The following is a 26,874-nucleotide window of genomic DNA, read 5'->3' as shown; positions in this document are numbered from 1 at the left end:
CTGGTGGGGGCTTGGGCAGACTCCGGGGCGTGAAACATTACGAAAGGTTGGTGCGTAAACGCTCATTATGCCCGCTGTGTCTGCTGGCTGGCAGTTACTGAAGTTTGGCTTCTATCCTCCCTGAGACGAGGAGACAGAGACCCGCCCCATCCTTCCTGAGGATTACGTTTCAAAAGAATGGCGTTCAGGTCCTTGAGAAAGACACCCCTGAGTTGCAGAAGATACAAGTTCATTTCAGAGGGACAGAGGAAGGGGTCACAGTTACAAGCCCTTTTTGGTGAATACTCTAAGACAGCCTGGTGTGTGGGGTCGATGGTCTTTTAACGGCCTTGAGCTCTCAGGCCGGTGCTTGACGGTGGGCTAGGGTCATCCTAGGAATGCAACCTGGAGCTCGTAGAAGCTATTTTAGTGTTTGTTTAACGTTGTTTTGTTTTTTGTTTTTTTTAAAATATATTTTATTGATATTTTTACAGAGAGAAAGGGAGAGAGATAGAGAGTTAGAAACATCGATCAGCTGCCTCCTGCACATCTCCCACCGGGGATGTGCCCGCAACCAAGGTACATGCCCTTGACCGGAACCGAACCTGGGACCTCTCAGTCCCCAGGCCGACGCTCTATCCACTGAGCCAAACCGGTCTCGGCTGTTTAACGTTTTTAATGTGGGAGGAGGGAGGTGGACGGAATCACGCGCTTGAGCGTCTGCAGTGGTTTTTGTCGGTCAAGGTTGAGGCCCAGGGGAGCAGAGGGCTGAGGAGCCTGGCTACGATTTGGTCAAGGAGAGATTCTTTTTCTCGGACACTGGGCACACACCCGCCTGGCACACGTGGGAATGGCTCCCCTGGATCTGTTCTTCGTGCAGTGGCCCTCCCCCATTGGGTGCAGCCTGAGGCGTACCCCAGGGGCACAGAGGGCACTGTGATAGTCACACTGGGACAAGTGGAACCAGGACCATCCTAGGCAAAGCCGGAGTGTGGTCACCTGGTGATTTGGCCCCAGTGGCTTCTGCTCACCCCCTCGTTCCCTCACTCTGCTGCAGCCCCACAGGCTGCTCGTGGTCCTCCCCGCAAGGCCCTTCTCGTGGCCAGGCCGGGCCCTCTGTCTCGATGCTCTTTCCTCGGGCCCTACACAGCCGGCCTGGCTGCCCCGTCTTTCCCCTGGATTCACCTTCCTGAGTCTCCCCTCCTCTGAGAAGCTTCCCTGACTGCGTGAGGGACACCATGCTGCCTCGGGCCCCCTAGGGGCTCTTCCTGGCCCTGAAGCGCTGTGGCCCAGCTAACTGGTCTTCCCCAACCCCCCCCCCCCACTCCCACCCCCCAGCCCACAGGAGGTGCCTCCGGGCTCCCTTCTCTCTGCCCATCACACACTGGCTCATAATTTCGTACCTAACATTTGTCTCTACCATCAGACCGAGCCACCCTGGGCAGAGCCGTGGTGCTGGCTGCCAGCTGGACCCTGAGTCTGGGCACAGGGGAGCAGAGAGAACTCGGCCCCTCTCCTGACCCCACCCCTTCCACACAAAAAAAGACACTCTGCTCTTCTCCACTTTTCACAAAAATGTATTTCTGTGACACCCCAAAGTACAGACATTTACCCAGGACCCAGGTGGTAAAGCAATGCAATGTGAGCTCTGCCCAGGGGGCTGGCTCAGGCCACCTGGGCATGGAAGGGAGGGCGAGCTGGGAACGCAGGGCAGCTGCCCCGCCCCAGGGCTGAGAGGGAAAGACTCCAGGAGGAAAAGGCCAGGTGCCTCTCCGCAGGGCTGCTCCTCGCAGAAGTGCTAGGAGAATCCAGCAACAGGCCCGGGCAAGGAGGAGGGAAGAAAAGCCACGCCCCAGGACTGCCTGCAGTCAGCCCTGCTCCAGGCCCCTGGTTCTGGAGGGGCCTCCTCACCCCACCCCACGAGAGAAGCAGTTCGGAGTTACTTCGGAGTTACGTTGGGGGAGCACAAGATACTCGGATACATTTGGGGCTCACACTTCTCTGGAACTCAGCCCAGAGTTTTCCAAGGTAAAGCCGCCGGGCAGCACAGGAGGGTCTCCACCGTGGGCTGTGCCGCGTGCTGGTCCGGAGGCGTCTGCCTGCTGCTGCGGGGGGAGCGCCTGCCTGAGGAGTGGGGTCCTGTGTGCAGTGGGCAGGCAGGGCGAACGAGGCAGGCTCAGTTCTGCTGGTGGGGTGCCTGGGCACCTTGGGTGCTGTGGGCAGATGAAGGGCCAGAGAGTAACGAGCCCCTGGTCCCAGAAGGTGCTGGCTCCCAGGCCGGGGGGCAGGTTCTGGATATGTTTGGCAGAGTGGGCAGTGGACCAGCCCTGGACTGGGGCCTTCAACTGCCTGGGACCTGGTGGGAGACAAGCAGCCTCCGTAGCAGCTTGGCCTCAGGCAGGCCTGGCCAGAGAGCAGCAGGGCCACTGGGAGCCCCGCTCCTGGAGGGGCCTCTGGGGCCGGGGCTGCCTGGGCGTAGGCCTAGGCACAGCTCCCTTCTTTGCCCCAGATAGCCCACAGCTGGGAGCACCAAGGCATTCAGGAGACTCAGTGGGGCTGGTTTTAATCCCTAAACTTCATCAGCTGCCCTCAGGAACCCAGGCGCGATTCTCAGGCTCTGCTGGGTGGGCTAGGTGCTGGAGTGGGCTGTTAAAAGCCTGCTGCCTCTCCTAAGAGGAAGCCAGGCCAGGGTCTGGGATTACTGGGGAAGGACCGGACACTCGCAACATTAAAGGCATTTAGTTGGGGGGAGGTGGAGTGTGGCAGCGATGAAGGCTGAGTTAGGGCTTGAGAATGGCCAAGGAAGCTGCAAGGACTCAGGGAGTATTTCTTTTGTTTTTGTACAGAAATCATATACACAAAACTTCACACTTCCTAACAAAAAAAAAATAATATATATATATAATATATATATCTCACTAATGTTAAGGAAAAGCGTCAGTTGTGCAAAAGTCCTCGTGTCCCTTCATCCAGTGGGAGGCTCCCGGTGGGGTCTGCCGGCTGGGCTGTTGAGTGCTGCCTGCCGGCCTGTGTCCAGAGCAGTGGCGGCCATGGGACAAGGCCTCTATCTGGACGTGTCCATGTTCTCCTCCTTAAAGTTACCGCAGTGCTCGATCACCTTTCTGGAGACAACAGGAGAGCATTGGAAGGCGGGCTGGGGTCAGCTGGGCCATGTCCCTCCCCACTGATCAGGCCGCTGAATTTGTCAGCAAATGTTAACAATGATGCTGACTGAGATGGTGTGTGGCGGGCAGAGTGGCCGGCCTGTTCAGAGCACCCAGGAAACGGTACCTGTGGCCATCAGTACCCTGTCTTCCCTGCCTTCCTCCCTATGTCCTGCCCCCTCTCGGCCTCAGGGGCTCCCCTGAATCAGCTCAAGCCTGACCTCCAAACCCCCCAATCCTTTCTTCAGCCCGTCTTTCTTCTTCACTTTTCCCTGCACACTCAGGCCTTTTCTTCCCCAAAGTCTACTAATGGCCCCAGACTGCACACCACACTCCCAGGGCCGACGTCCTGCAGCATCTGGGAACAGCCATTCGTGCTCAGACCTCGAGTCCTTCACCCACTCCATTCTGGCCCTTGGGATCTGCTGCCCCACCGCCCTCCGGTGTCACCCTGGACCCCGATGGCCTTCCCGTGGGTGGGGGGGTGGGTGGCGGTGCTGTTCACTGCAGCCTCTAAGTGCTAAGGAGTGTCCGGAAGCGTTTTAGGAAGTAAGGGATGCCTGGCGTGGGCAGGAGCTGGGACGACGCCGAGTGACGGCTCTGAAGCGCCCTTTCCGTGCCAATCACAGCTGCTGTCACACGGGCAGCTCAGGTACACACTCGGGTCTTACGGAGATGTCCACAGTGACTGGGCCAGTCTTACCCAGTGCTTCTCAGGCCTCCTGGGACCCCGTTGACAGTGAATGTCTCCAGGCCCACCTCCCACACCCACTGGGGAGAACATCCAGGTTGGGGCCTGTACATCGCAAACAGGCTTTCCAGATGATTCTTTAGGGAGATTAAATGTGAGAACCATCATTTTGCTATTCTTAAACTCAGATAAATCTGTCAGTTAATGTTTAAGCTGTGCCTTTTGCCAAAAAGAACTGCAGAAACAGTCAACACTCCCAGCCCAGTCGTGTCTTGCGAGACTCGGAGCTCCAGGCCCCTCTCCACGACCCTCTATTCTGGACCGTGTCAGGAATTGGGGTAAACTTAAGCCGCTCCCTCCTAGAATGGATCCTAGAGAAAGCAAGGATCACTGTGACGTCAGTTCAGTGATGTCTTAGACTCCAGTGAAAACTCCACCGCAGCGAAGGGCCTGACGCCCTCAGACACACGTTCGCTCTGCCCCGCCTCATTTCTAGCGTGTACGTCACCACATTGCTTCCTCCCTTCCGTTGGAATGTTTTTAGCCAGAAATAATGAAAGATTCTGATTTGACTTGTTGATGGCCACACTGTGGCTGAAATGACAATCATGGAGGCCCCAGCTGGACATCAATATGCTGTCCACCTCCACCCTGACCGCCCGCCGTGTCCCTCAGCCCCCCAAGCCAAGGCTCCAGCAGAAACACTGCCTGTCTCTTACCGGGCCATCTCCTTGGTTTCCTGCCGCGCCGTGGCCATCTTTATCATGTCCTTCAGAAGGGGCATCCCGCCTTCTTTGATCAGCAGGGGACAGTACTTATCCGCTGTGGGTAGGTAGGGGCAGACAGCAGGGGATCAGGGTGGGTCTTCGCTCAGCTTGTGGCCCAGAAAACCCTCCCTTGCTGTGAGGACTGCCCTCTCAGAGGGGTGGGACGAAGGCGCAGGCCTGCGCGAGGGCCCTGCTCTAATCTGGGGAGAGCCCTGTCTGCCCAGCCCGAGTTGACAGGGGTTGGGGGGGGGAGGGTGGTGGTGGTGGCGGGGAGCAAGGGGTGAATCCTTGGAAAAGCTCCTCCCAACTCTGGTACGCAGCAGCATTCCCCCCTCCCCCCAACTCACTCTATGGAAAATATCACCTAAACTGGTGGCTTCTGTTCTCTGGGAAGTTTTGTAAAAACATAGATTCCTAAGCTTTGCCCTGGGTATTCTGATTCAACAGATCCAGGAACCGTTATTTGTGTGTTTATAACAAAATACCCCCAGGTGACGCTGGTGGTCAGCCAGGGTGGAACACCGTGCCTTTCCAGGGGGGGTTTCATGGTTCCCTCCAACCAGGAGCATTCGAGTGCCTGGTGTCCATGGAGAACACGGCGTTCCAATGGGCCTGCAGCAGCTCTACGTGGCAGGAACTATCTTTACTGTCTCCATTTTACAGATGAAAGAACTGGGGTTCAGAGAGATGAAGTAATTCACCCACAGTCACTCCAGAGCTTGTCCGAGGGAGTCCCAGTTCAGAGCTCTTTCCTCTGCTACGCTGCCTCTTTGAGGTAAGGTGCTACTTTTTAGTAAGACTAACCTCAAAGAATAATAAAAGAGGCTACTGTTTATTGAACAGTTGGTATGTTCTAAGTGCTTTAACATGCCTTTTTTCACAGCAATCCTATGAGGTAAGTGCTATTATTATTATCCCATCTTAAAGATGAGACAGTTAAGGCACAGAGAGGTCGAGAAATCTGCTTAAAGTAACACAGCAAGTGGTAGAGCCAGTTTTCAAACCCAGGTTGCCTGCCCCCCGAGCCCGAATGCATGTCCGCTCTGCAGGTTAACAGGACTGAGCGTGTGCAGGCCCCGGCTCAGCACTTTCTGCTGGTCCTCTTTTCAGACCAATCTAATGAGGTAGGTGACATCATCCTCCCCATTTCACAGAGGAGGTTAAAGAGCCCGCATCAGGTCACATAGCAGTGAGGGGGGAGCTCGGGGTCACGCCTGGTCTGCCATCTAAGTCTTAGTGGCGCACCCTCTTTCTCACGTCCCCCAGAGTGTCCCCCAGAGTCGCCGAGCCGAGGACAGCTCAGGCTCTCCTACGGGAGGAGGCTGGGGCTCTCTGAGGAAGCAAGTTAGAGCCGTTCTAAGGTTCTCTCCTGTTCTCTCGGATTCTTTGTTTGGGTGGGTCTCCCTCTGCCTTCCCAAGGGCATGGAGATTTATTTCTGCCTGTTCATTCACATGGAAGCAGGAGACGTTGAGAGAGCTGTCTGGGAACTTCGGGTGGCCGTCTCGCCTGCCAGGCCTGTTCTGGTGATGGGGCCAGGCCAGCCACTATGCTGTGCGCCCCACAAGTGCTGGAGAGGGAGGGCTGTGCTCCGAGGCACAGACACTGGTTTTAGCTCTCCGGAGGGCAAGGCTGGGTTGTAAGCTTCCGGAGGGCAAGGCTGGGTTATACGCTTCCGGAGGGCAAGGCAGGGTTATAAGCTTCCGGAGGGCAAGGCTGGGTTGTAAGCTTCCGGAGGGCAAGGCTGGGTTATAAGCTTCCGGAGGGCAAGGCTGGGTTGTAAGCTTCCGGAGGGCAAGGCTGGGTTGTAAGCTTCCGGAGGGCAGGGCAGGGTTATATGCTTCCGGAGGGCAAGGCAGGGTTGTAAGCTTCCGGAGGGCAGGGCAGGGTTATATGCTTCCGGAGGGCAAGGCTGGGTTGTAAGCTTCCGGAGGGCAAGGCAGGGTTGTAAGCTTCCGGAGGGCAGGGCAGGGTTATACGCTTCCGGAGGGCAATGCTGGGTTATACGCTTCCGGAGGGCAAGGCTGGGTTATAAGCTTCCGGAGGGCAAGGCTGGGTTGTAAGCTTCCGGAGGGCAAGGCTGGGTTATACGCTTCCAGAGGGCAAGGCTGGGTTATAAGCTTCCGGAGGGCAAGGCTGGGTTATAAGTTTCTGGAGGGCAAGGCTGGGTTATACGCTTCCGGAGGGCAAGGCTGGGTTATAAGTTTCCGGAGGGCAAGGCTGGGTTATAAGTTTCCGGAGGGCAAGGCTGCTCTCAGTGGGGTGTCCTTGGGTCTGACCAAGGCCAGGGGGTACTCACGGTAGACAGACACAAGGTTGTATAGGGCCCAGGTGGCCCAGTGCTGGCTGACGGGGGAAATGCCCTGGGGAAGGAGGCGAAGAATGGGCTCAAACGACCTGTGGGAAGAGAAGTCAAGGTCGCTCTGGTGCCGGGGCTGGGGGAGAGCATCTTGACATTTCTCCTCCCCGCGGGGCCCTGTCGACAAACTGAGCAGGCCAGCAGGGCACAGGGGATGCGGGCATCTGGCCTTCAACCCCCTGCAGGCTCCGCAAGGCCGCTCCCTTGTGCAGTGCGAGAGGCCAAGGACCCGGACACATGAGGGAGGTGAGGGACACTGACAAGGTGGTGCAGAAATGGGGGCCTCAGCAAGGAGTGGCCCAGCCTGCGGGGGGCGGGAGTGGGGCTGCACTTATGTCCAAAGGCCCCCAAAATGTATTTGCAAACCCCCTGGGGCAGTGATCCACTTCCTCTCTCCTGGGGACGCCGTACTGGGCGTCACCAAAGCCACAGCGTGAGCCCCTTCCTCCCAATATGGGTTTCAGCTTCAGTGCCAATCAGATGGGCCACCTGCCCATAGTGACCCGGTCATCCCCACCAACAGGAAGGGAGGGGAGGGGAGGGGAGGGGAGAGGAGGGGAGGGGAGGGGAGAAAAGAGAAGGGGAGGGGAGGGGAGAAAAGAGAAGAGAAGAGAAGAGAAGAGAAGAGAAGAGAAGAGAAGAGAAGAGAAGAGAAAAAGAAAAGAAAAAGAAAGAGACCCAGTCATAACACGACGAGGGAGACCCCGACCTGTGGCTGGAAACAGAGCCACAGAGCGCGCGCCCTGACGCCAGCTGCGCTGAAAGGAATGAAAGGGAGACGCGGACACAGCCAGGACACGTGCCCTCTGCTCTCTGCTCCCTGGGGACTCCGCCTCGGTAAGTCAGACCCGACAGGGGATAGAAGACAGGCCAGAGGCTCCGACCAGACCGTGCAGGGAAAGAGCGTCCTGTCCCAGCACCACTCCCCGCCCTCCGCACCTGTAATTGATATTTCTCCGGGAGTTGATGTCCCAGCTCTGGATGGCCGCCCACATGCGCTCCTCCACCTCCTCCCGCTGGGGTTCGCAGATGCCCCAGGCCTCGGGCCCATCAAACATGATGTGGGACAGGACGCCGCAGGCATTGTAGGAAACCTCAATCCCATCGGCCTTGCTCTCCAGCAGGTTGCTGCCAAGAAGGGAGAGAAATGGAGTCCAATTCCCCCCAAGTCCCTCTTCAGATACCAGCTGCTGGAGCCCCGCTTACAAACCACCTGCCAGAGGAACGACTGATTTTTTTTGTCACTTATTGTCCATACCCAGGGATCTGAGGGCGCTAATGTGAGATTAGCCACTAGAGGACCGTTTTTGGAGAGCTGAAAGAATAGGAAACCATACTATAGAGCAGTGATGGCGAACCTATGACACGCGTGTCAGAGGTGACACGTGAACTCATTTTTTTGGTTGGTTTTTCTTTGTTAAATGGCATTTAAATATATAAAATAAATACCAAAAATATAAGTCTTTGTTTTACTATGGTTGCAAACATCAAAAAATTTCTATATGTGACACGGCACCAGAGTTAAGTTAGGGTTTTTCAAAATGCTGACATGCCGAGCTCAAAAGGTTCGCCATCACTGCTATAGAGGGAAGGTAATATTTATAACAAAAACCTTGGCTAAGAGCAATTGCTGCTACTAAGCACAGACTAGAACTCTGAGCACCCTGGCAGCCAAGGCAGAAAGGCAAAGGAGAGAAGCACCAACCTGAAGACACTGATGAACTGGGAAGTCATTAGCTGGGGCCGCAGCTCCCTCACCTCTGCCACATTTCCCAAGAGCCCCAGCATGTTCCGATGGAGTTCCTGCTTCTCGGGGAATTCCTGGCCAAATGAGAGCCATCGGGCCACGTCAATTAGTACTTCATTAGTCTGTATGCTTAACTTAGACGCTTTGTGAGCGTCTGTCTGGCCATTCCGATACACAAAGAGGGGGTGCAATATGCTGCCCTCCTGCCTTCTAGTGCTCCCAGGGCAGTGCTGGGTACACACAATGAGGGATTAGAATGGTGGGGGCTCCTTGCCACAAAAATCAAAGGCTGAGTGGGGATGGGACCTAAAATTGTGAATGGGACAAACATGGTTCTGTTTATCAAAGCTCAAAATACCAGTTTAGTTCTGGTCAGGGTCGCTCAATGGTTAGAGCGTTGGCCTGCGCACCGAAGGGTCTCTGATTCGATTCCCAGTCAAGGGCACGTACCTGGGTTGCAGTTTACTCCCCACCCCTTGTTGGGGCACGTGCAGGAGGCAACCAGTCGATGTGTCTCTCTCACATTGATGTTTTTCTCTCTCCCCCTTCCTTCCACTCTCTCTGAAAAACAATGGACAAAAATATCATCATGTAGGATTAACAAAAAATAAAAAAATACTAGTTGAATGGAATCCCCTTAGAAAGTAGAGTAAGAAAGCAAAGGATGTGTCAGGATGAACTCTGTCCAGCTGATGTCCCGATGGTCCCCGGCCAGACGGGGCGGCCTGAGGAGGCACTGTGGAGGGCGGGCGGTTTCCCGTGGAGGGAGGGCTGTAAGGGGGGCCCAACCAGGGCGCTGGGTCAGGGAAGGCCTCTGGAGCTTATGTTTGCAGCAAACCCTGGGCTGGCGGGCCTGTGAGTGGCCCCTGCTGGGCTCCGGTGGGAACCCCGGGGGCGGGGGCCTGGGGACAGGAGTGGCCGTGGAGGGCCCAGAGGCTGCGGCGGGGACACTACCTTCAGGCAGTCCAGGAAGAGCTTCATGCCGCTGTAGTTGAGGAACATCTCGCAGTTGTCGGGCGTCTCGTCCGTGATGTTCCAGAGCGCGCTCCACGAGAACTCCATGACCTGGTCACACTGCGGCGGGAGAGGGGGGCTCAGCACAGCTCGCCGAGACGGGGGGGGCTCCTGGCACCCAGGGAGGGCTCCCCTGACAAAACATGGCCACCCCCGGGGCAGACCAGTCCCATGAGGGGCTCCAGGAAGACTCCACTTACTATCTTGTCTAGCAGCTTCTTCTGAATGAGCTTCAGCATGGTCTGTGGGCAGAGAAGAGAACTTGCAGGGGCCAGGCCTTAAGCGCTCCCGTGTCCCCCGGCCACCCCCAGGGGTGACAGCAATTCTATTCCTGGCCAGTACACCCTGACAAGACCAAGCCTGCCCACCTGCTGGGAGGCTGTGGGAAGAAGTGTAACCCACAGACTTGGTACTTGGCATCAGGAGGCCTGGGTGCTCGTCCTGGCTCAACCCTGACTCCGAGTGGCTTTGGGCACGGCCCTTGCCCTCTGGGGAATTCAGCCTCCCCGGTGAGAATATGAGAGGAGACTGGATGTTCCTTCCCCCTTCTTCCCTTCCTTTCTTCAGCAAGTAGCTGTTCTCTCCCTACTGTGCACTGGGCCTTACGCTAGAAAGTGCTGGGACGTAATGGTGGGAGGAGCGAGCATGGCGGTTTCCCCACCGAGCTCACTTGCAGTTGGGAAGACACATGAAGGCACCTGGTCTGAGGAGGCAGGAGTGACTTGCACAGTGTGACCAATGGGCAGAGAGAGGGGCTCAGGGGGGGATGACAGGATGTTCTAGGTGGAGGACATCTATGGGGGTTGTAAGCAACATGCACTGATAGGAAACTCTTCCTTTGGTCTAGCCTGATTCATGCGGCAGTGGGGCTACGGATGAGGAGGGAGGGGGGTGGGGACGCCCGCCTGCACGCACCACCACGAAGCCCATCTTGCCCACGGCCTCCTTGTGGTCATTGTCCACCTGGCAGACCAGGGCGTTGCACAGGTGCACAGCGATGCGCTGGATCGACTCGTCCTGCCGAGTGGGGTTGAGGATGCTGAGCAGGAGCTCGTTGACCCGGCGGTACTGGAATTCCAGCTCCTCGGGGATGCTGAAGTTGCAGAGGGTCAGGCAGCAGTTCCGCTGGACCTGGGCCGGGCAGAGACAAGGGGCGCACAGTCAGGGGCAGACTCTTGAGCTGAACTGGGGGGCTCTCTAGAGGTGAGGGATCATCCAGAGCTGTGGTGGTCCAGGAAGGCTTCCTGGAGGAGGAGACTACAAGGCTTCCTTAAAACACGTTTTTAAAAATTGTGAAATATAATATTCATAGAGAAGCGTGTATAAAATAACAAATGTAGTTTTACAAATAATTATAAAGCAGACAAGCATTTCAACAACAATGTAGCCACCACCTGGGTCAAGAAATAGAACCCTGCCAGCACCCAGAAGCCAGCCCCCATGTCCCTTTCTGATCATAAGTTCCTCTCCCCACTACAGATGCCCACAACCCCGGCTTTTTTATTTGAAAGACTAGAGGCCTGATGCACAAAATTCGTGCAAGGGGCTCAGCTCTCCAGCCGCGGCTTCATCCGGAAGGTCGTTCAGCTGTCCGGTCTAATTAGCATATTACACTTTTATTAGTATAGATTTTCTAGCATCTTGCTTCTTTTAGTTCAACCACAGGTTTGCAAGATCAAGCATGTTGTTTTAAGTAGCTGAAATGCATTCCTTTTTCGTTGCAGTATAGTATCCCAATGTACTCATCCACTCCACTGCTGGTGGACTTCAATGTTTTGACTACTGCAAACATATCTTATACATGCATCCGGGTGTCCATGCACATGGGCCCCACTAGGGCACACACGTGTGGGGTGACGCTTCTGGGTCACAAGGTGTGGGTGTCTTCAACTTTACCGGGTGACACCAGACTGTTTTCCAAGTGGCTGTACCAGTTTACACTCCCACCAGCAGTTAGGAGAGCCCTGGAGGCTCCACATGCTCAATTTCTCTGCGTTGTCTGCAGGCTTTATTTGTATTGTTCTCAGTGCATTTTCCTTGTAATTTAATTTCCTTAATCTTCTCTCATTAGATACTGGATGTTCACCATACTTTATTAATTATGTAAATGAAAAGATATCACCCATGGTTAACTCTTGGTCTCCCTCCCCCAATATACATATATTTTTTAATTTTAAAATTTGAGAAAAAATTTACTTTAAGTTATAAAAGCAATACTTACTGAAAAAAGTTCAAATAATACTATCTGAGCAGTAGGTCCCCCACTTCATTTCCCAGAGTAATCACTGTTAAAAGTGGGGTGCACAGGCCTTCTTCTTTCTGCCATGTGGGGGCTGTGGGGAACAGGAGTTATAAAGCGACACCTGTGTCTGGCAGGCTGTGGTCCAAGGCCATTCTTGCTGGCTATACGCGGGGTCTCTGGACCAAGAGGGAGCACACAGTTCTTAAAATTGAAGGTGTTTAGCCCAGCCAGTGGCTCAGTGGTTGAGCATCAACCTATGAACCAGGAGGTCACAGTTTGATTCCCAGTCAGGACACATGCCCAGGTTGCAGGCTTGATCCCAGTGTGGGGTGTGCAGGGGGCAGCTGATCAATGATTCTCTCTCATCACTGATGTTTCTATCTCTCTCTCTCCCTTCCTCTCTGAAATCAATAAAAATATATTAAGAAAAAAAGTTTGGTGTACATTCTAGATTTTTTTCTACTATATAAATACAAATATATATTTGGGGGAGAGGAAAGGCAAGAAAAGACATTATAGCCCTAACTGGTTTGGCTCAGTGGATAGAACGTCAGCCTGCGGACTGAAGGGTCCCAGGTTCGATTCCGGTCAAGGGCATGTACCTTGGTTGCAGGCACATCCCCAGTAGGGAGTGTGCAGGAGGCAGCTGATTGATGTTTCTCTCTCATCGATGTTTCTAACTATCTCTCTCCCTTCCTCTCTGTAAAAAAATCAATAAAATATATTTTTAAAAAAAGAATGATTTAAAAAACGAAAAGAAAAAAAAAGAAAAGACATTATATATATTGGTCCCAAACTTCTCCTCACTTATAAATATGCAGGGGGCACCTTCCATGTTAGGATGTGCAGATTTATCATAATATCCCATTGGGGGGGGGGGGGGTTGTGCGTTAACTTTTCCAGACCCCTATTACTAAAACATTTTAGTTTCCACTGACCTCTACTTAATCAAAAAGTGTGGATATAGGCTCTGGCTGGTAACTCAGTTGGTCAGAGCATCATCCTGATACACCAAGGTTGTGGGTTTGATCCCTGGTCAGGGCACATACAAGAAGCAGCCAATAAATGCATAAATAGGTGGAAAAACAAATTGATGTTTCTCTCTCTCTCTCTCTCTCTCAAAAAAAAAGGTGGATGTATGCATATCCTTCCCTCTAAGACTTCCAACTGTGGGACACCTAGGCCAACAGAGAAGTGCACGTTTAGTGTGGGCAGGTCCTGACAGCTGCCTTCTAAAGAGCTGCTCCACTCATAGCTCGCCGTGGGAAGTGCGAGAGTGCTCGTCCCCTCACCGTTGTCAATGTCGGGTTTCATCCACATTGAGATGAAATGTGGTACCTTGTTATTTTAATTTCCATTTCTTTGATAGAGTTTATTCATTCATTTGAGAGTCTTCAAGTAGCAATATTTTTCATTAAAAAAGATGCCCCTTTTACTTGGTTATAAAATTGGTCTCCATGTGGAAACAACAGTTGCCCCGGAGTTGGAGGCTGTGGGAAAGCGGGCCTTCCCACCCCTGCAGGGGCCGCATCCCACCACAGCCTTTCTGGAGGGCAATTCGAGAACCCAGTGCTTTCAAAACGCACATCCCCACGGCCCCACAATTCCACTTGTGGACACGCAGCACACGGGAGTCAGCTAAGCAGAGTCAGCAGAGCCTCACTGAAGTAGCAATAACACAGCAACCTCAATGTTCCTCCGCGGGGCTGAGTCCACCACCGCAGCCCAGGCCCTCAGGGGCGCCCCCTCTGGTCCCTCAGGGGATGGGGCTGGCCACTGCCTCTGAGTGGTCAGGCAGCACCATGGCAGCCGCTCCTTGGCTGAGGACGCTGACACTAGGCCGACAACAACGATTGTGAAAACAATTGCACCGTTAGACCCAGCTGTCTGGGGAGGGGAGCTGGGGCTGTGAACAACTTTGACTTTCTAGTTACTATACTTTCTTTTTACTTGAATTTGTTTTCTAAGCATTCAGTGTCTTGCTTTTATAATCAGAAAACAAACATTATTTTAAAAATTTTGTTGGTATGGGAGAGGTCCACACCCACGAGACTGCTGACACAGAAACCACGGGCGTTACACAGCATCATGCAGAGCGAGCGCCTTTACTAGACAAAGACCCACAGACTGAAACCCAGAGCGGCGGCAGCGGCAGTGCGAACGGGGCTAGCTCTGGGCGGTGGGTTTTTCTATCTATAATTACAACTTTTCTACAATAAAAATCTTTACTACTTTTCTAAGAAAAGCAGTTACTGAAAAAATAGCCCCCAGCAGAATGTTACTGGGCAGAGGGTGGAGGAATCAGTATGAGCAGAGACCCAGGGGCAGGAGAGCAGGGCCCTGGGGGGAGGGTGGCAGTGGCGTGGGGCGGGTTAGTGGGCCTTGGATGCCAGGTCCCAGGGTCTGGGGTGAAGCTGTAGGGAAGGGGTGTGGGGATAAGGGCAGTGCAGAGCCAGGCGAGAAAGGGTGGGAGCAAGCATGGCATTGGAGGGATCTATGAGCAGGCTGGGAGGCTGGGCCACAGGGGGAGCAGGGAAGGGGGCGGGGCAGAGCATGCAGGACCGCGGCAGGGGGCTCACCGTCACCTCCTGGTAGGATTCCATGCCATTGAGCACCACCTGGATGACCTGGCGGCGCAGCTTGATGCTCTGCTCGGAGCGGTACTCGGAGTTGGTCAGGTAGAAGAGGGCGGCGCTGCCTGTCACTTGGATATTCTTGTCGTACTTGTGGCACTTGAGGGCTGTGATGACCAGCTATATGGAAGACAGGGTATGGGGCCCAGGTTGGCAAGTCCGGTGGACGTTGTGCAGGGACAGGCCTAGGGCTCTTCGAGGGGGCTCGCACAGGTCCAAGGTTGGGGAGCAGAAGGCAGGGCCAGGCCATGGCCCTGGGACAAGGCCAGTGCTGGGGCAGGTGAGGCACTGCGGGGTGGGCTGGGGGTAGGACTGCCGGTGTCCTGGGGATGAGGTGATGTAGAGGAGGGACAGGGGCCCTGGCACACGGCTCGGCCGAGGCCAGGGTCCTCCAGTGGGGACGGTGGGAGCCCGAGGCCCCACTGCTTCTGGGACGGGGCTGACCTTCAGAGCCCGCAGGAGCTGGTTGCAACGCTCGATGCGCGCGATGTCAAAAAGCAAGTTGATGGCCCGGGAGGTGATCTCGGGCCTGTGCTCCGTGTAGGCCTCGATGGCGTTCAGCACCTGCTCCTCGTTCTTGTCGCCACTCACCTGGGGAGGAGGCATACTCAGGCCACTGGGAAAAGGTCACGTGGGGGAGCCTCCGATCTCGGCTCCGCCTCTAGCCCAGGGCAGACACGGTGGGCCCCCAGCCCACCCCTCCCTTCTTCCAGGGCTCCCTGCTCCTCCCTCCCCCACTCCCCACCTTGTAGGCCGGAATGTGCGTGAGGCGGCACAGGGAGGTCTCGAAGAGCCCCAGGAACTGCAGCGGCCTCTTCAGAGCCCGGAAAGGCATGATGCTGCTCTTGGAGGGCTCGGTGCTGGGGAGAGGTGCTGGGGTCAGTGGCCCGAGGCCGGGGCTGCCCCAGGTTCCGCAGGGAGGTGGGCTGCTCCCTGGGGGGCCTGGGGATTTATGAGGGACCCTCTCCTAGACTCTCCAGCTCAGCTTTTTTCTTTTTAAGGGCAGGGGACATAGGCCCTGCCTCCTGATGGAAGAAGAGCGTGTGGGGTGGGAGGTGCGGCTGTAGTCACCTTTAGGTTCCACCAACAATCATGAAGGGACCGGCCCAACAAGCAAACCCGCTAAAGTGTGTTGGGGACAGAGCGGGCCTGTGGCCATGACCGCTGGGTGGGTTTGGATCCGATCTCTCGACCCACCAACCCAGGAACCAGCCTCTCTGCTGCAGCACCTACCACATAGCCGGTACCGCCAGCCTCGCCTGAACACCGCCGCCCTGTCTCTGGCCAGTCTGAGCGGACAATTTCCCAGTCACTCCTGGCGCTTGCACCTTCTAGCCTTCGCACGTGCCCTTCCCTCTGCTAGGACACCCTGCCTCTGAACTCAGAATGAACTTTCAAAACAGCTTGGATGCCATTCCTCCTCGGCCCTCTCTCCTGGTCCTGGGGGTAGCCCGGGCCTCCCTTACCAGTCCTGATAATGGCTTGTCACACAGACTGGAGAGGGCAGGGCCTCATCCGCTCCTTTATCTCCAGCACCCAGAACAGCACTGGCAGAGGGTGTTTGGGAAATGCTTGCTGAGTGGTACCGTGGCCACCGTGGCGGTGGGCCCACCTGGTCTGCCCTGCCTCCTCGTCCATCTTGGAGATGCTGCAGTTCTCCAGGATCATGTGCCCAGAGATGTCCAGGGACATGAGGTTCCCCAGCTTCTGCACGAAGAGGCTCAGCACCTTGCGAGTCAGCTTGAACTTGTAGTAGCTTGAGAGGCGGTCTCGGGAGATGTCCAGGTGTCTGGAGATTGGGGGGAGGGGCACAGATCAGGAGCTGGACACAGGTTGGGACTGTCTCGTAGACCCTGCTGCTTCAGTCCATGGCAGGGCAGGGCCCCACCCTACCACACTGCTGCAGGGCATTCTGGGAAAAATCCTACTGGGACCCGCGGGCCCCAAACAACCCTGATCCAGCTGCCACCTGCGGTTAAAGGAAGGGGACGTCTTTTCCATGCCCACCTTCTGCCGGGCCAGGGCTCATGACCCTTCTGGGACTGACAACACGAACCTCCCCCACCCGCACCCTCACCCCAGCGAGCTGTGGGCGGGCTGCTCACCGCAGCTTATGCAGCTGGACGATGACACGAATGTGGTCGTCCGACAGGTCCATGTTGTAGAGCACAAGGGACACCAGGCTATCTTTCCACTGGGTCAGGAAGGCCGCGTCGCTGGTCTGAATGCCTGAGAGGTCCAAGGCAGCCAGCGCACTGAGCGGCCGCAGCAGGGACTCCACGGGGACCCCATCAATCATGCGGCCCAAGTTGAGGAAGCGAAGGCGGCTAAAGCCCTCGAAGGTGAAGTCCTTAACCAGCACCTGGCAGGTGGGGTTGACGAGGCACTCGTCCTCACAGCCCCCTGGGTTCTCCTCCTCATAGAAAATGTTGGCGCAGCCGAAGAGGCTCAAGGACACCAGGGTGTGGCTAAAGCTCCGCAGTGTCTGCAGGCTCTTGGCCGACAGCTTCTCGCAGTTGGTCAGGTTCAGCTCCACCAGGTCCTGGGAGGAGGGACAGCTCTGTCCATCACCCTGCCCAGCCCCTGCCCAGCCCCTGCCCGAGGCTGGCCCTGGGCTAAGGGGGGCCGTGGAGGGGTCTGTCCAGTGGGGAAGAGCGCTGGACGGGCCTTGGGATGCTTGTCCTGGAGGCGATCGGCCCTGCCCGACTCACTGTTTGACTGTCTCGGGCCGCCTCCCATGCCCATCTCGTGCCCGGCAAGGCAGGTCTTACCTGCTTGCGAATGGCTTCCAGGTCCTGGTCTTGCACCAGGTCCTCGCGGAGGTGGATGCGGGTGAGGCGGGTGCTACGAGGATCTGAGAAGAGGCTGAAGAAGCTCTCATGTGGCTCAAAGTTGCAGGCAGCGTTGACCAGTTCCACGTACCTGGGAGGGAGAAGCCTGGCTCAGGGGAGGGGCATCGTCCCCTGCAAGGCCCAGCGTAAGCCCTCTCCTCCCTGAGGCCTTCTCTGATCACCCCAGGAGCAACCTCTGTCTCCTCCTTCTCCTCCTCCTCTTCTTCATAGTATCTGGTTGGGTCCTGACTACCCTACAGGTGAGATACCCTGATCTGTGCCCCCGCCCCCTTCCAGGAACCAGGAGTCCAAAGTAGACTTCCTGGTGATGAAGGGGCCTCTTATCAATAGAAAATTCCAAGCTCTTCCCCCCAAACCATAGACACTTCTAGAGCAAACATACTGTCCACACACCTCTTCTCTAAGCCAGCTTCTGGCTCCCTGACCAGCCCTCCAGGACCCTTTCCCACAGGAATTAAGTCTAGGGGTATGGAGTTCCCAGGTGGGTACAGGCAAGCCCTCATAAACCCTGCGAGATACCAGCTTATGTGAGAATCCTGGTCTTGGTGGGAAAGGCTCTGTAGTCAAACACTCTGGAATCTAAATCCTGCTTGGCTAGTCACGACCTGGACAACGTCACTCAAGTAACTGAACTTCTCCGGGCTTTGGTTTCTTCCTCTGTGAAATGGCCATAACTCTGGTCTACACAGTGATCCACCCAGAGCTGCTGACCCACAGTAAGTGCTCAGAACATTACTACAAGTTGGGTTCCATCCTCAGCTCACACACAGGTTCCCACTTCGTATGCAACTGTCTGGTCTAGCAGGTTCCCTTCTGGGCATCTCGACATCCCAGAGGTCAGTGAACACGTGCCATGCTTCTAGGAGCCTCCACTAGCGGGGAGTCCTCTGGAGGGGCCACGTCAAGGTTTTCTGAACGATTCGATCCCTGGTCATGGATCCATTTGGGCACTGGTGTGTAAACCTGAATGTTCACACACAGTCACGTGTTCACAGGCTCCGGTGTGCACACACACACACAGGACAGCAAACAACTTCATTTATGTGCCAGCTTCTGTACCCCCTCATAGGTGTAATGCACACCTACAGTTTCACACTGACATTCCCTGTGCTGCAGAAGCCCATGTGTACACCGACCCATTCCTTCACGTGCACACTCCTTCATACACCCCCCCACACACACACACATAACTTTACAGTCAGAGGTACACCAGTATTCTATACCCATGGACACCCTTGTGCATGCACACACACCCTCACACTCACACATCCATGGTCACACTACCGCATGGTGCACACACACTGGTCCTAATCTCTCCACACAGGCTCATCTAAAGACTTGTGCCCCTGCCCCAGCTCCAGGCCTGCTCACTCGTTGACGAGCCGGTCACAGATCTCGCTGGGCAGGAAGATGTCTGGATGCAGCCTCGGAGACCCCTTATCCAGTAGGTAGCCCAAGGTGCCGTCCAGGTTGCGCAGGCAGAAGTCGGTGCAGAGGGCCGTCAGGGACTCGGGAGTGTCGGACGCCATGCTGGGGGCAGGAAGGTGGGCCACTCCAGGACAGGGGCCTCCAGGGACAACAGTCACTCCTCAACACTCACAGGGTCATTGGCAGAGCCACAGCCTAGAGAATGGGAAAGAAAAGCTACGTGAGCCCGAGGGCCAGAACCACCAGCTGTCCTAGGTCCACTCCTGAGTAGGGAACCTGAGGCTCCAGATGCCACACTCACATGGGCAGCGTAGCGGACCAGGCCCCAGGATTCCCGACCTCCTCTTGGCCCCTCTCTGCTGATTTGTATGATTTGGCCTGCAAAGAGCAGGGGGCCTTGTCCAAGTGTTACTTTTTTTCTTTTTTAATATATTTTATTGATTTTTTTTTTTTTTACAGAGAGGAAGGGAGAGGAATAGAGAGCTAGAAACATCAATAAGAGAGACACATCGATCAGCTGCCTCCTGCACACCCCCCACTGGAGATGTGCCCGCAACCAAGGTATATGCCCTCAACCAGAATCGAACCTGGGACCTTTCAGTCCCCGGGCCGATGCTCTATCCACCGAGCCAAACCGGTCAGGGCTCCAAGTGTTTCTATGCCTTCACAAATGTCTGTGGACAGACCTGTGTGTTGGGAACCCAGTGCTTGGGTGTGGATCACAGGGGCTTTCTTTTTGGTTAATCCTCACCAGAGGATATTTTTTCCATTGCTTTTCAGAGAGTGGAAGGGAGGAAGGGAGGGGGAGAGAGAGAAAAAAACATCAATTCTTAGCTCCACCCATTTATGCATTCATTGGTTGATTCTTATAAGTGCCCTGACCAGGGATTGAACCAGCAACGTTGGCACATGGGGATGATGCTCCAACGAATTGAGCTACCTGGCCAGGGCCCCTGCTGTGTAATCTAACTTGTATCTAGCTGTCACTGTTTGAACACTTAGTATGTGCCAGGGCTTTATAGACATGTTATCACTGAATCTCAATCTATATGATGAAGAATCAGGCTCCTCCTAATTGAAATGAAAATATGCGTCCACATCAAAAGCTGTACGTTAAAATTCACAGTGGTATTATTCGTAATAGCCCCAAATGGAAACAACACAATGTCTGTCCACTAATGAGTGGACAAACAAAAAATGGTCTATCCATACAATGGACTATAATTCAGCCGTAAAAGGAATGAAGTACAGATACATACAACACGGGGCCTTGAAAACATTATACTGGTGGGCTTGCTGTAAGAGCCCAGTTTCCAGTCTCAGCCCTGCTGCTTAGGAACAGAGGAACTTGGGCAAGTGTCTTCACCTCTCTGTGCCACAGTTTCTATTCCAAGTAGGGAGCACTTTGTGAAGATAACACGGAATGACACAGAAATGGCTGAGCATAGTTCCCGGCACATAGTAATTACTCAATAAAAAGCCAGTATTATTATCAGCATCATAATCATCATCACCTTCTCTTATCTCACCCGCCCTGGTCCCCAAGTAGAGCAGTCCATTCCTGTCCAGCTCCAGGTCTGCGCTGCCTACGCCTGAGTCTCCTGCCATAAGCCCTGTGCCAGCTGTCCCACTGGCTATGGGACACCCTTGAGGGAAGGTACAGCAAACAGGCTGCCTGGGCCCTGGGCATGGCCTTCCTTTGCCTTCAGATCTGCAAGAGCCCAGCAGTCTCTCTTGCCTGGGCCACTGGAGGGCACACTGCTGGCTGGGAGACAGTCCCAGCTGGAGACCGATGAGTCCCATCTCTTTGAGCGTCAAAGCCTCCAGAGTTAGAAGCAGCTTTCTGGTCAACCCCGTGCCCACAGACCCCCACTTAACTGGCCTGGCCTCCTCCATTGCACTGGCGATAGGCCATAAGGGTCACCTTCAGACCTTTGCTCAGTCGGTTTGCTTTCAACGGGGACCATCCAAATGCAACTAACTACTCCACTTTCTAACAAATACTGCTCCCACCCCCAAATACACATCCACGTCCCTCCTGCAGGAAGTGGCACGGACCACTCCGGTCCACCACCTTTGACCTCTCCTCCTTGCTTAGCTGATGCCTAAGCACCCTCAGGTCTTAATGTCGACACCATCTCCTCTAGGAAGCCTCCCCTGACTGCCAAGTGTAGCTGCTGTGGCCCCAAAGGCCATCCCATAATAGTCCACGCTTTGCACTGATGCTGGGCTAACTACCTGGCTTCCTTGCCAGGCGGCCAGCTCCACGAGGCGGGAACCAGGCCGTCCTGCCTGGCATTCATTCCCGGGCTTATCCCAGGTCCTTTGCTTGTTCACTCGGTAACTCTCTAGTGAGCACCGTGCATCCAATGGCGAACGAAACCAGACACGGGCTTTCTCCTGGTGAAGCACAGTGGCTCCGAAGGGGGACAGCCACCACCCAGGAGGCACCCAGACCCACCCCCCCATAACTGGGACCAGTGTTCTGAAGGGGAGGGAGGTACCTGGGGCTCCCTGTGTCGATGCCAGGGACCTGCCTTGGAGGTGGCATTGCAGCTGCAACCCAGTGAGTCACAGTTAACTCTGGTGGCGGGCAGAGAAGGGAAAGGCGTTCCAGAAAGAAGGCCAAGCTGTGCACAGGCTGAAGGGACAGACGGTGTGGGGCACGGGCACCACAGCCCAACTCCACGACGATGTGCTGGACAAAAAGGGCTGAACACCACGGGGCCTGACAATCAGGAGGGTGTCAGCAGATGCCTGCGGGAGGGACGAGGGCTCGCAGGCTGTGCCACACGTATCCTCTCTCGTACCCTCCCTGCCCACCTGCCCAGGACAGTGCTAGGCACCCAGTGGCCACCGAGGAACCTCGTGACTGACACTGAGAGCTGCCTTTTCTGCAGGTCCACACCCAGTCACCTAGGGAGCTGCTCTGCCCTAACTCTGCTCCTCAGGAGGAAGAGGCACCACCCTGTCAGCCGCCAAAGCCACGAAAAGACAAGCCAGGCAAAGGGCACCATTTGCTAACTGCCTTTGGCAGCGCCGACCTTGCTGCTTAGGGTTGGCTGAGCCGGAGGGGGAAGGAACCGTCCTCAAGTTGGCACCGTGGCTGAGAGCCTGGGGAGTGCCCGGCCACTTGTGGGCATCCAGCAGCAGGCCTGGCACCCACAGAGGCAGCCACCTCCGCTGCCCCAGCTCCTCACTCCTCAGCACCGCCATCGGGGGTTCCCTGGGGCAGAGGGAACTCTGATGGCGACAGAGCAGCACCTGGTGAGAACTCTGCCATTCCCGCTCCTGCAGGTTCTCTAAAACTGGATCCTTCATGAGCTGTGACATCCTCCGGGGGAGGGAGGGGGCACAGCAGGGAGAGAAGGAGAGAACAGCAGCCGCCACCCCCACATCGGTGACTTTCAGACGTGGCGCTGCGCTGATTCCACACGGCCTCCGATTTAACCAACAAAACAGCATTCCCTCGGACACTGGACTGTGGCTAATTCATCATCTGTGTAACCAGCTGTCTAACGACCTCTCCCCTGGCCCCACGCTCCTGGATCCACAGGGTCCGGCCCGTGCCTGGCACCAACAGAATAAAGGTTTGATTTGCCAGTTACCATTTTCTGATGAAGACACTGAGGCTTGCCTGAAGTGACTGGCAAGAATGGGACGCAACCCTAAACCAAGCCGGTGCCTCTCACCAAACCATACAGTCTCCCATCCACCAACCGGAGGGGAGAGAAAGTGAGGTCCAGAGGCGGGAGCGTGGGACCCCGCCAGCGCTGACATCCAGCCGACAGGATCTGGGGGGCAGGAAGCTCTGAGCCTGGGAGCAGCGCCCACCTGTGAAATATTCACCCAGGAGCAGCGGGGGGGACCCCCAAACAAATGCCCTATTTAGAGGCTGGAAGCTTTCCAGGAGGGAAGGGATCACAGGGAACATTGGGGGGTAGCAGGCTGCTGTGAGGGGAGTCAGGGCTCTAGGGAGCAGGGGTGCAGGTGAGGGTCAGAGGGCTGACCTGCAGAGTTGAAGTCTGTAGGGGGGGTCATGTCAGGGAGATATGGAAATGGAGTGGAGGAGGAAAGTCATCACTGCTCGCTGGTGCTACCCGGGGGCAGAGGGGCCTCTAACGAGACACCCTCACACCCAGACTGACCACCATATTCCAAGAACTCTGCGGATTCACCACCACACGAGGCAGCTGCAGCTGAGTGGTGAAGTCATTTGCCACGGCCTATGGAGATGTACAGACCAATATGTATACACACACTCATTAGCTCCAGACCCAGTGGTCTGAGCTTCCCATGCATCTTCTCATTGCAGCCACACATAACCGGAGAGATTAATATATTATAATTTTGTTTTCCAAATGAAAAAACTATGGTTCAAAGAAGTACAATGACTTGCCTAAGGTCCCCCAGTAGGTGCCTGGCTCTCTCTACCATTATGCTATGGGCACAAACGGGTTCTCCCACCCTCAGCTCTCCCTTCTGTGGCGTGAGCCTTCACTGCCTCCTTACAACTCTGAGCGTCCTTGGGCACGGAGTACAGATGGTCGGACATCGCTGGGAACCATCCTGTGGACATCTATTGTTTGTTTGCCAAGGACTGGAAGCTTCCTGAGGCAGGGACCCTGTAGATCCTTGAGATCTCCATGACAACAGTGAGGGGGAGGAGACATAGTTCCACATGGTGCCCAGGCAATATTTACACCCTCAATATTCATCAGGGTCCTTACCTGCTTGGTGTGTTGCAAATGTACCTACCTCATGCGGTTGGTGAGGACATGGCATGAAATGATGGGAAGAAGGTGGCAAATGCCGGGCTGGTGTGGCTCAGTGATTGAGCGTCAACCCATGAACCAAGAGGTCACTGGTTCGATTCCCGGTCAAGGCACATGCCCAGGTTGCAAACATGATCCCCAGTGGGGGGGTACAGGAGGCACCCAATTGATGTTTCTCTCTCTCTCCCTCTCCCTTCCTCTCTATCTAAAAGCAATAAAAACATATTTTTTAAAAAGGTTTTTTAAAGTAGTTAGTAACCAATCATTATGGAGCAATTTCCAAAGAATGATGTTTGGAGAGACCCTTCTGCTCATTTTTGAAGCTGGAAAATCTGCTCATTTCTGAAGCTTCATGATCCAAGAATAGATGACCGAGGGGGAGACTCTGAACTTGCATTTCAGGAATCGAGAACAGCTCAGTTACCGAAGCTGCAGGATCTTGGTGATGCTAACAAGAACAGCCCTTTACCTTTGTAGAGGGCTTTAAAGTGCAACACATTTTTTCAGAACCTCGTTTCATTTCACCTCCTGGTAGCCTTCAGAATTAGAGTCCAGACAGGAAAACTGAGGTCCAGACAGGATGTAACTGCCCGAGCTCACACAGAATGCCCGAAGCACAGCAGGCGCTTGAACCCTGACCTAGATGGCTAGTCCAACGACCCAGCTCCAACATGCTGGCTCTCAGCATCTATGTGCTCTGACTTTTCATTTTCAAGTCCTCTCCCCCAAGTGCCGCACTCCGCCTATCAGACTCAGGTCTAGACTTGGGGGGTGGGAAGGAGATCAACCTGCAAAATTTCAGCCTCTGCTGGGCATTTCTGGGATGGACAATCTCCATCATCAGATCAGCCACACACACTCTGACCATATATCTAAGGCCAACGTGTACTGCCCTCACCAACCTGTCTTCATATTTATTTCAACACCGTATTTTGCCTGTTTTATGTAGCGGAATGGGGTCTTGCTAAGCTCTTTTTAAAAAGCCCCCATCACCTCCCACTGTCATCAAAAAGCCAGGACCAAGCCCTGGCTGGCTTGGCTCAATGGATGGTGCATCAGCCTGTGGACTGAAGAGTCCCAAGTTTGATTCCAGTCAAGGGCACATGCCCGGGTTGTGGGCTTGATCCCGTGTGGGGTGTGCAGGAGGCAGTCGATCAATGATTCTCTCTTATCACTGATGTTTCCATCTCTCTCTCCCTCTCCCTTCCTCTCTGAAATCAATTTTATATATATATATATATATATACCAAGCTACCATCTTCCCTGTACAGATGAGGAAACTTCGGTGAAAAAGATCCCTTGCCTGATTTAACCACAGGGCTCTATGGCTGCCCTTTTTGTATTTATTCCATCAATGATCATTAGAGAGATGGAAGAAGGGTACTTACAACTCAAGGCCAGCGCACAATGGCCATCTGTCATCTGAAACAAACCTGTATTTTCTCCAAGCACCAGACATTTCAAGTCAGCACAGTTCTGAAATGTGCTCCATTAGACACCCCATGACCGTGCATCACACAGGCAGTCCCTGATATCTTCCCCGACACTATCTGGTCCCCACTCTTCTCTGACCTCATCAGCCACCCCTCCCCTCCTTCATTCTACTCCAGCCCTATTGTCCTCATGCTGTTTCTGAAAAGCATCAGGTAGGACCTTTGTACTTGCTATGGAATGCTCTACCTCCAGAAGCTGTAGGGCTCCCTTCAGGTCTCTGATCAGGTATCGACTAGACACGTTCTCTGACCACCCTCTATAAAAAGGTGCCTGTGCTCTGGCTCTTTCCATGGCTTTTTCTTCTTTGTTTTTCTCCAGGGCCATCCCACATATTATGTTCATTCTTTGCTGAATAAAGCAACGAACCCAAACAGAGAGGCCCCTCTCTCCTAGCTACCACCTCCTATTCTAAAGGAAGCCTGTCTTCCGTGCTCATTCTAACTAGCGTGTGCCCTGAAGAGAAAAATCAGATGGGGTGATTTTCCCCAAGGGAGCATCAGGCATCCCTCTCCCCTGGAAGACCAAGCGTGCCGGCAGGCACAGGCAAAGCCTAGGGATCCTGGACACCGTGGGCCAAAGAGCAGCCAAGTCACATTCCACCCACAGAGCTCCAGTGGCCAGCAGTTTCAGTTTCAACTCACCTACCCGGCTCCTTGCTCCTCAGGTTTGCAACCCCACCCCGTCGCTTTCCCACCCAGTTGGGCTGTTGGGTTTCCCTGCACCTTGTCATCCCTTTTAGGAGCTGAGCCAGAATCCAAACCGTCCCTGAGCTCTGAAGCAGAGCTTTGGGGGAACTTAAGCTCATCCAACAGGTAGGAGGGGCAGTCCGACATGATCCCCCATTTTGTAGGGGCATTCAACAGGGAGTCATTTTCTCTCTGGAGGAGGGGAGCTCAGTTTTAAAAGCACGTTTCGCAGACCTGGCAGCAGGGGCAGAGGAGGAGGACGCCCTCCCACCATTGGCCGAGATGGACCTGTGCAAGTGGTTGCAGCTGCGATGCTGAAGCGACGCCGAGGCGCCGAGGCAGGAGGGGAAGGGGGGACGCAGAAACATCCCTTGGCTCTGGGATCGAAGGGGATGCTTCCTCACCTGGCGGCCGCCGAGGAGCGGAGGATGCGGCCCGGGCCGGCGGGGGATGTCGTCAGGCTAAGGGACGGGGTCTGAGGGAGACGGGGGTCGACGAGGCGGAACTTGGGTTCCCGGGGGCGGGAGTCCCCGGCGGGAGGGGGTCGCGCCCGGGGGACCCCGTGGCCGTTACCTTGCCCTTAGGGCTGCAGGCCGCCGGGTGCTGGCTCCGGGGCCCGGCCCCTCCCCCGATCCGGCTCCTCCGGCTGGGAGCCTGCAGCCGCCGCCGCCTCCGCTGTCAACAAACCCTTGGCGCGTCACTTCCGGGGCCGCCCCTTAGCAACAGCGGACCGGTGTCCGCGAAGGGTTCCGCGGCGAACGCGGGCGGCGGCGGCGGAAGGTTCCGGGGGCTCCCCTCCGGGATCCCGGACCCGTGTGCCCGGGCCGGAGGGAACCGATGGGCGTCCCCACCCCGGTGGTGAGCACGTGCGTCAGGGGCCGTCTGGGGGTGTCCGCTCGTGTGATCGGGGTTCGGTCCCGCTCTGTCCGGCAGCTCAGCCAGCGGAGCCCCGGCAATGGCTCAGGGCGGGACTGGCTCCTCCTTCCCCGTCTGCGCCGACCGCCAGCCCCTACCTACGCGCAGCGCCCTATGGAGATCTCTGGGT

The 26,874-nt window shown here is 55.3% G+C and overlaps 1 protein-coding gene across 3 annotated transcripts; it reads right to left on the bottom strand.

The window, feature by feature from the left end:
• Positions 1-1,535: 1,535 nt before the first annotated feature.
• ZER1 (zyg-11 related cell cycle regulator) lies at positions 1,536-26,510 on the bottom strand. Of its 3 annotated transcripts, none has more exons than XM_070430520.1 (16): positions 26,234-26,510; positions 18,818-19,069; positions 17,366-17,516; positions 16,700-17,136; positions 16,207-16,383; positions 15,340-15,454; positions 15,039-15,185; positions 14,541-14,714; positions 10,635-10,850; positions 9,920-9,961; positions 9,660-9,779; positions 8,664-8,779; positions 7,898-8,086; positions 6,899-6,996; positions 4,554-4,656; positions 1,536-3,101 (listed from the first exon to the last, which is right to left on the bottom strand). In XM_070430520.1, the coding sequence occupies exons 2-16, from the start codon at positions 18,973-18,975 to the stop codon at positions 3,044-3,046; spliced, it is 2,301 nt and encodes a 766-aa protein (XP_070286621.1). In that variant the 5' UTR covers positions 18,976-19,069; positions 26,234-26,510; the 3' UTR covers positions 1,536-3,043. The 3 variants fall into 3 exon arrangements, with proteins under 3 accessions (XP_070286621.1, XP_070286623.1, XP_070286622.1); XM_070430522.1 differs by having other exon boundaries at positions 14,547-14,714; XM_070430521.1 differs by having other exon boundaries at positions 26,403-26,510.
• Between the last annotated feature and the right edge of the window lie 364 nt (positions 26,511-26,874).

This window comes from Myotis yumanensis, unplaced genomic scaffold (assembly GCF_028538775.1).
Source record: "Myotis yumanensis isolate MYYU_CA2020_CCGP unplaced genomic scaffold, mMyoYum1.0.hap1 SCAF_12, whole genome shotgun sequence".
NCBI lineage: Eukaryota > Metazoa > Chordata > Mammalia > Chiroptera > Vespertilionidae > Myotis > Myotis yumanensis.
The sequence above is the reverse complement of the archived record's forward strand: the minus strand, read 5'-3'. Positions and strand labels throughout refer to the sequence as shown.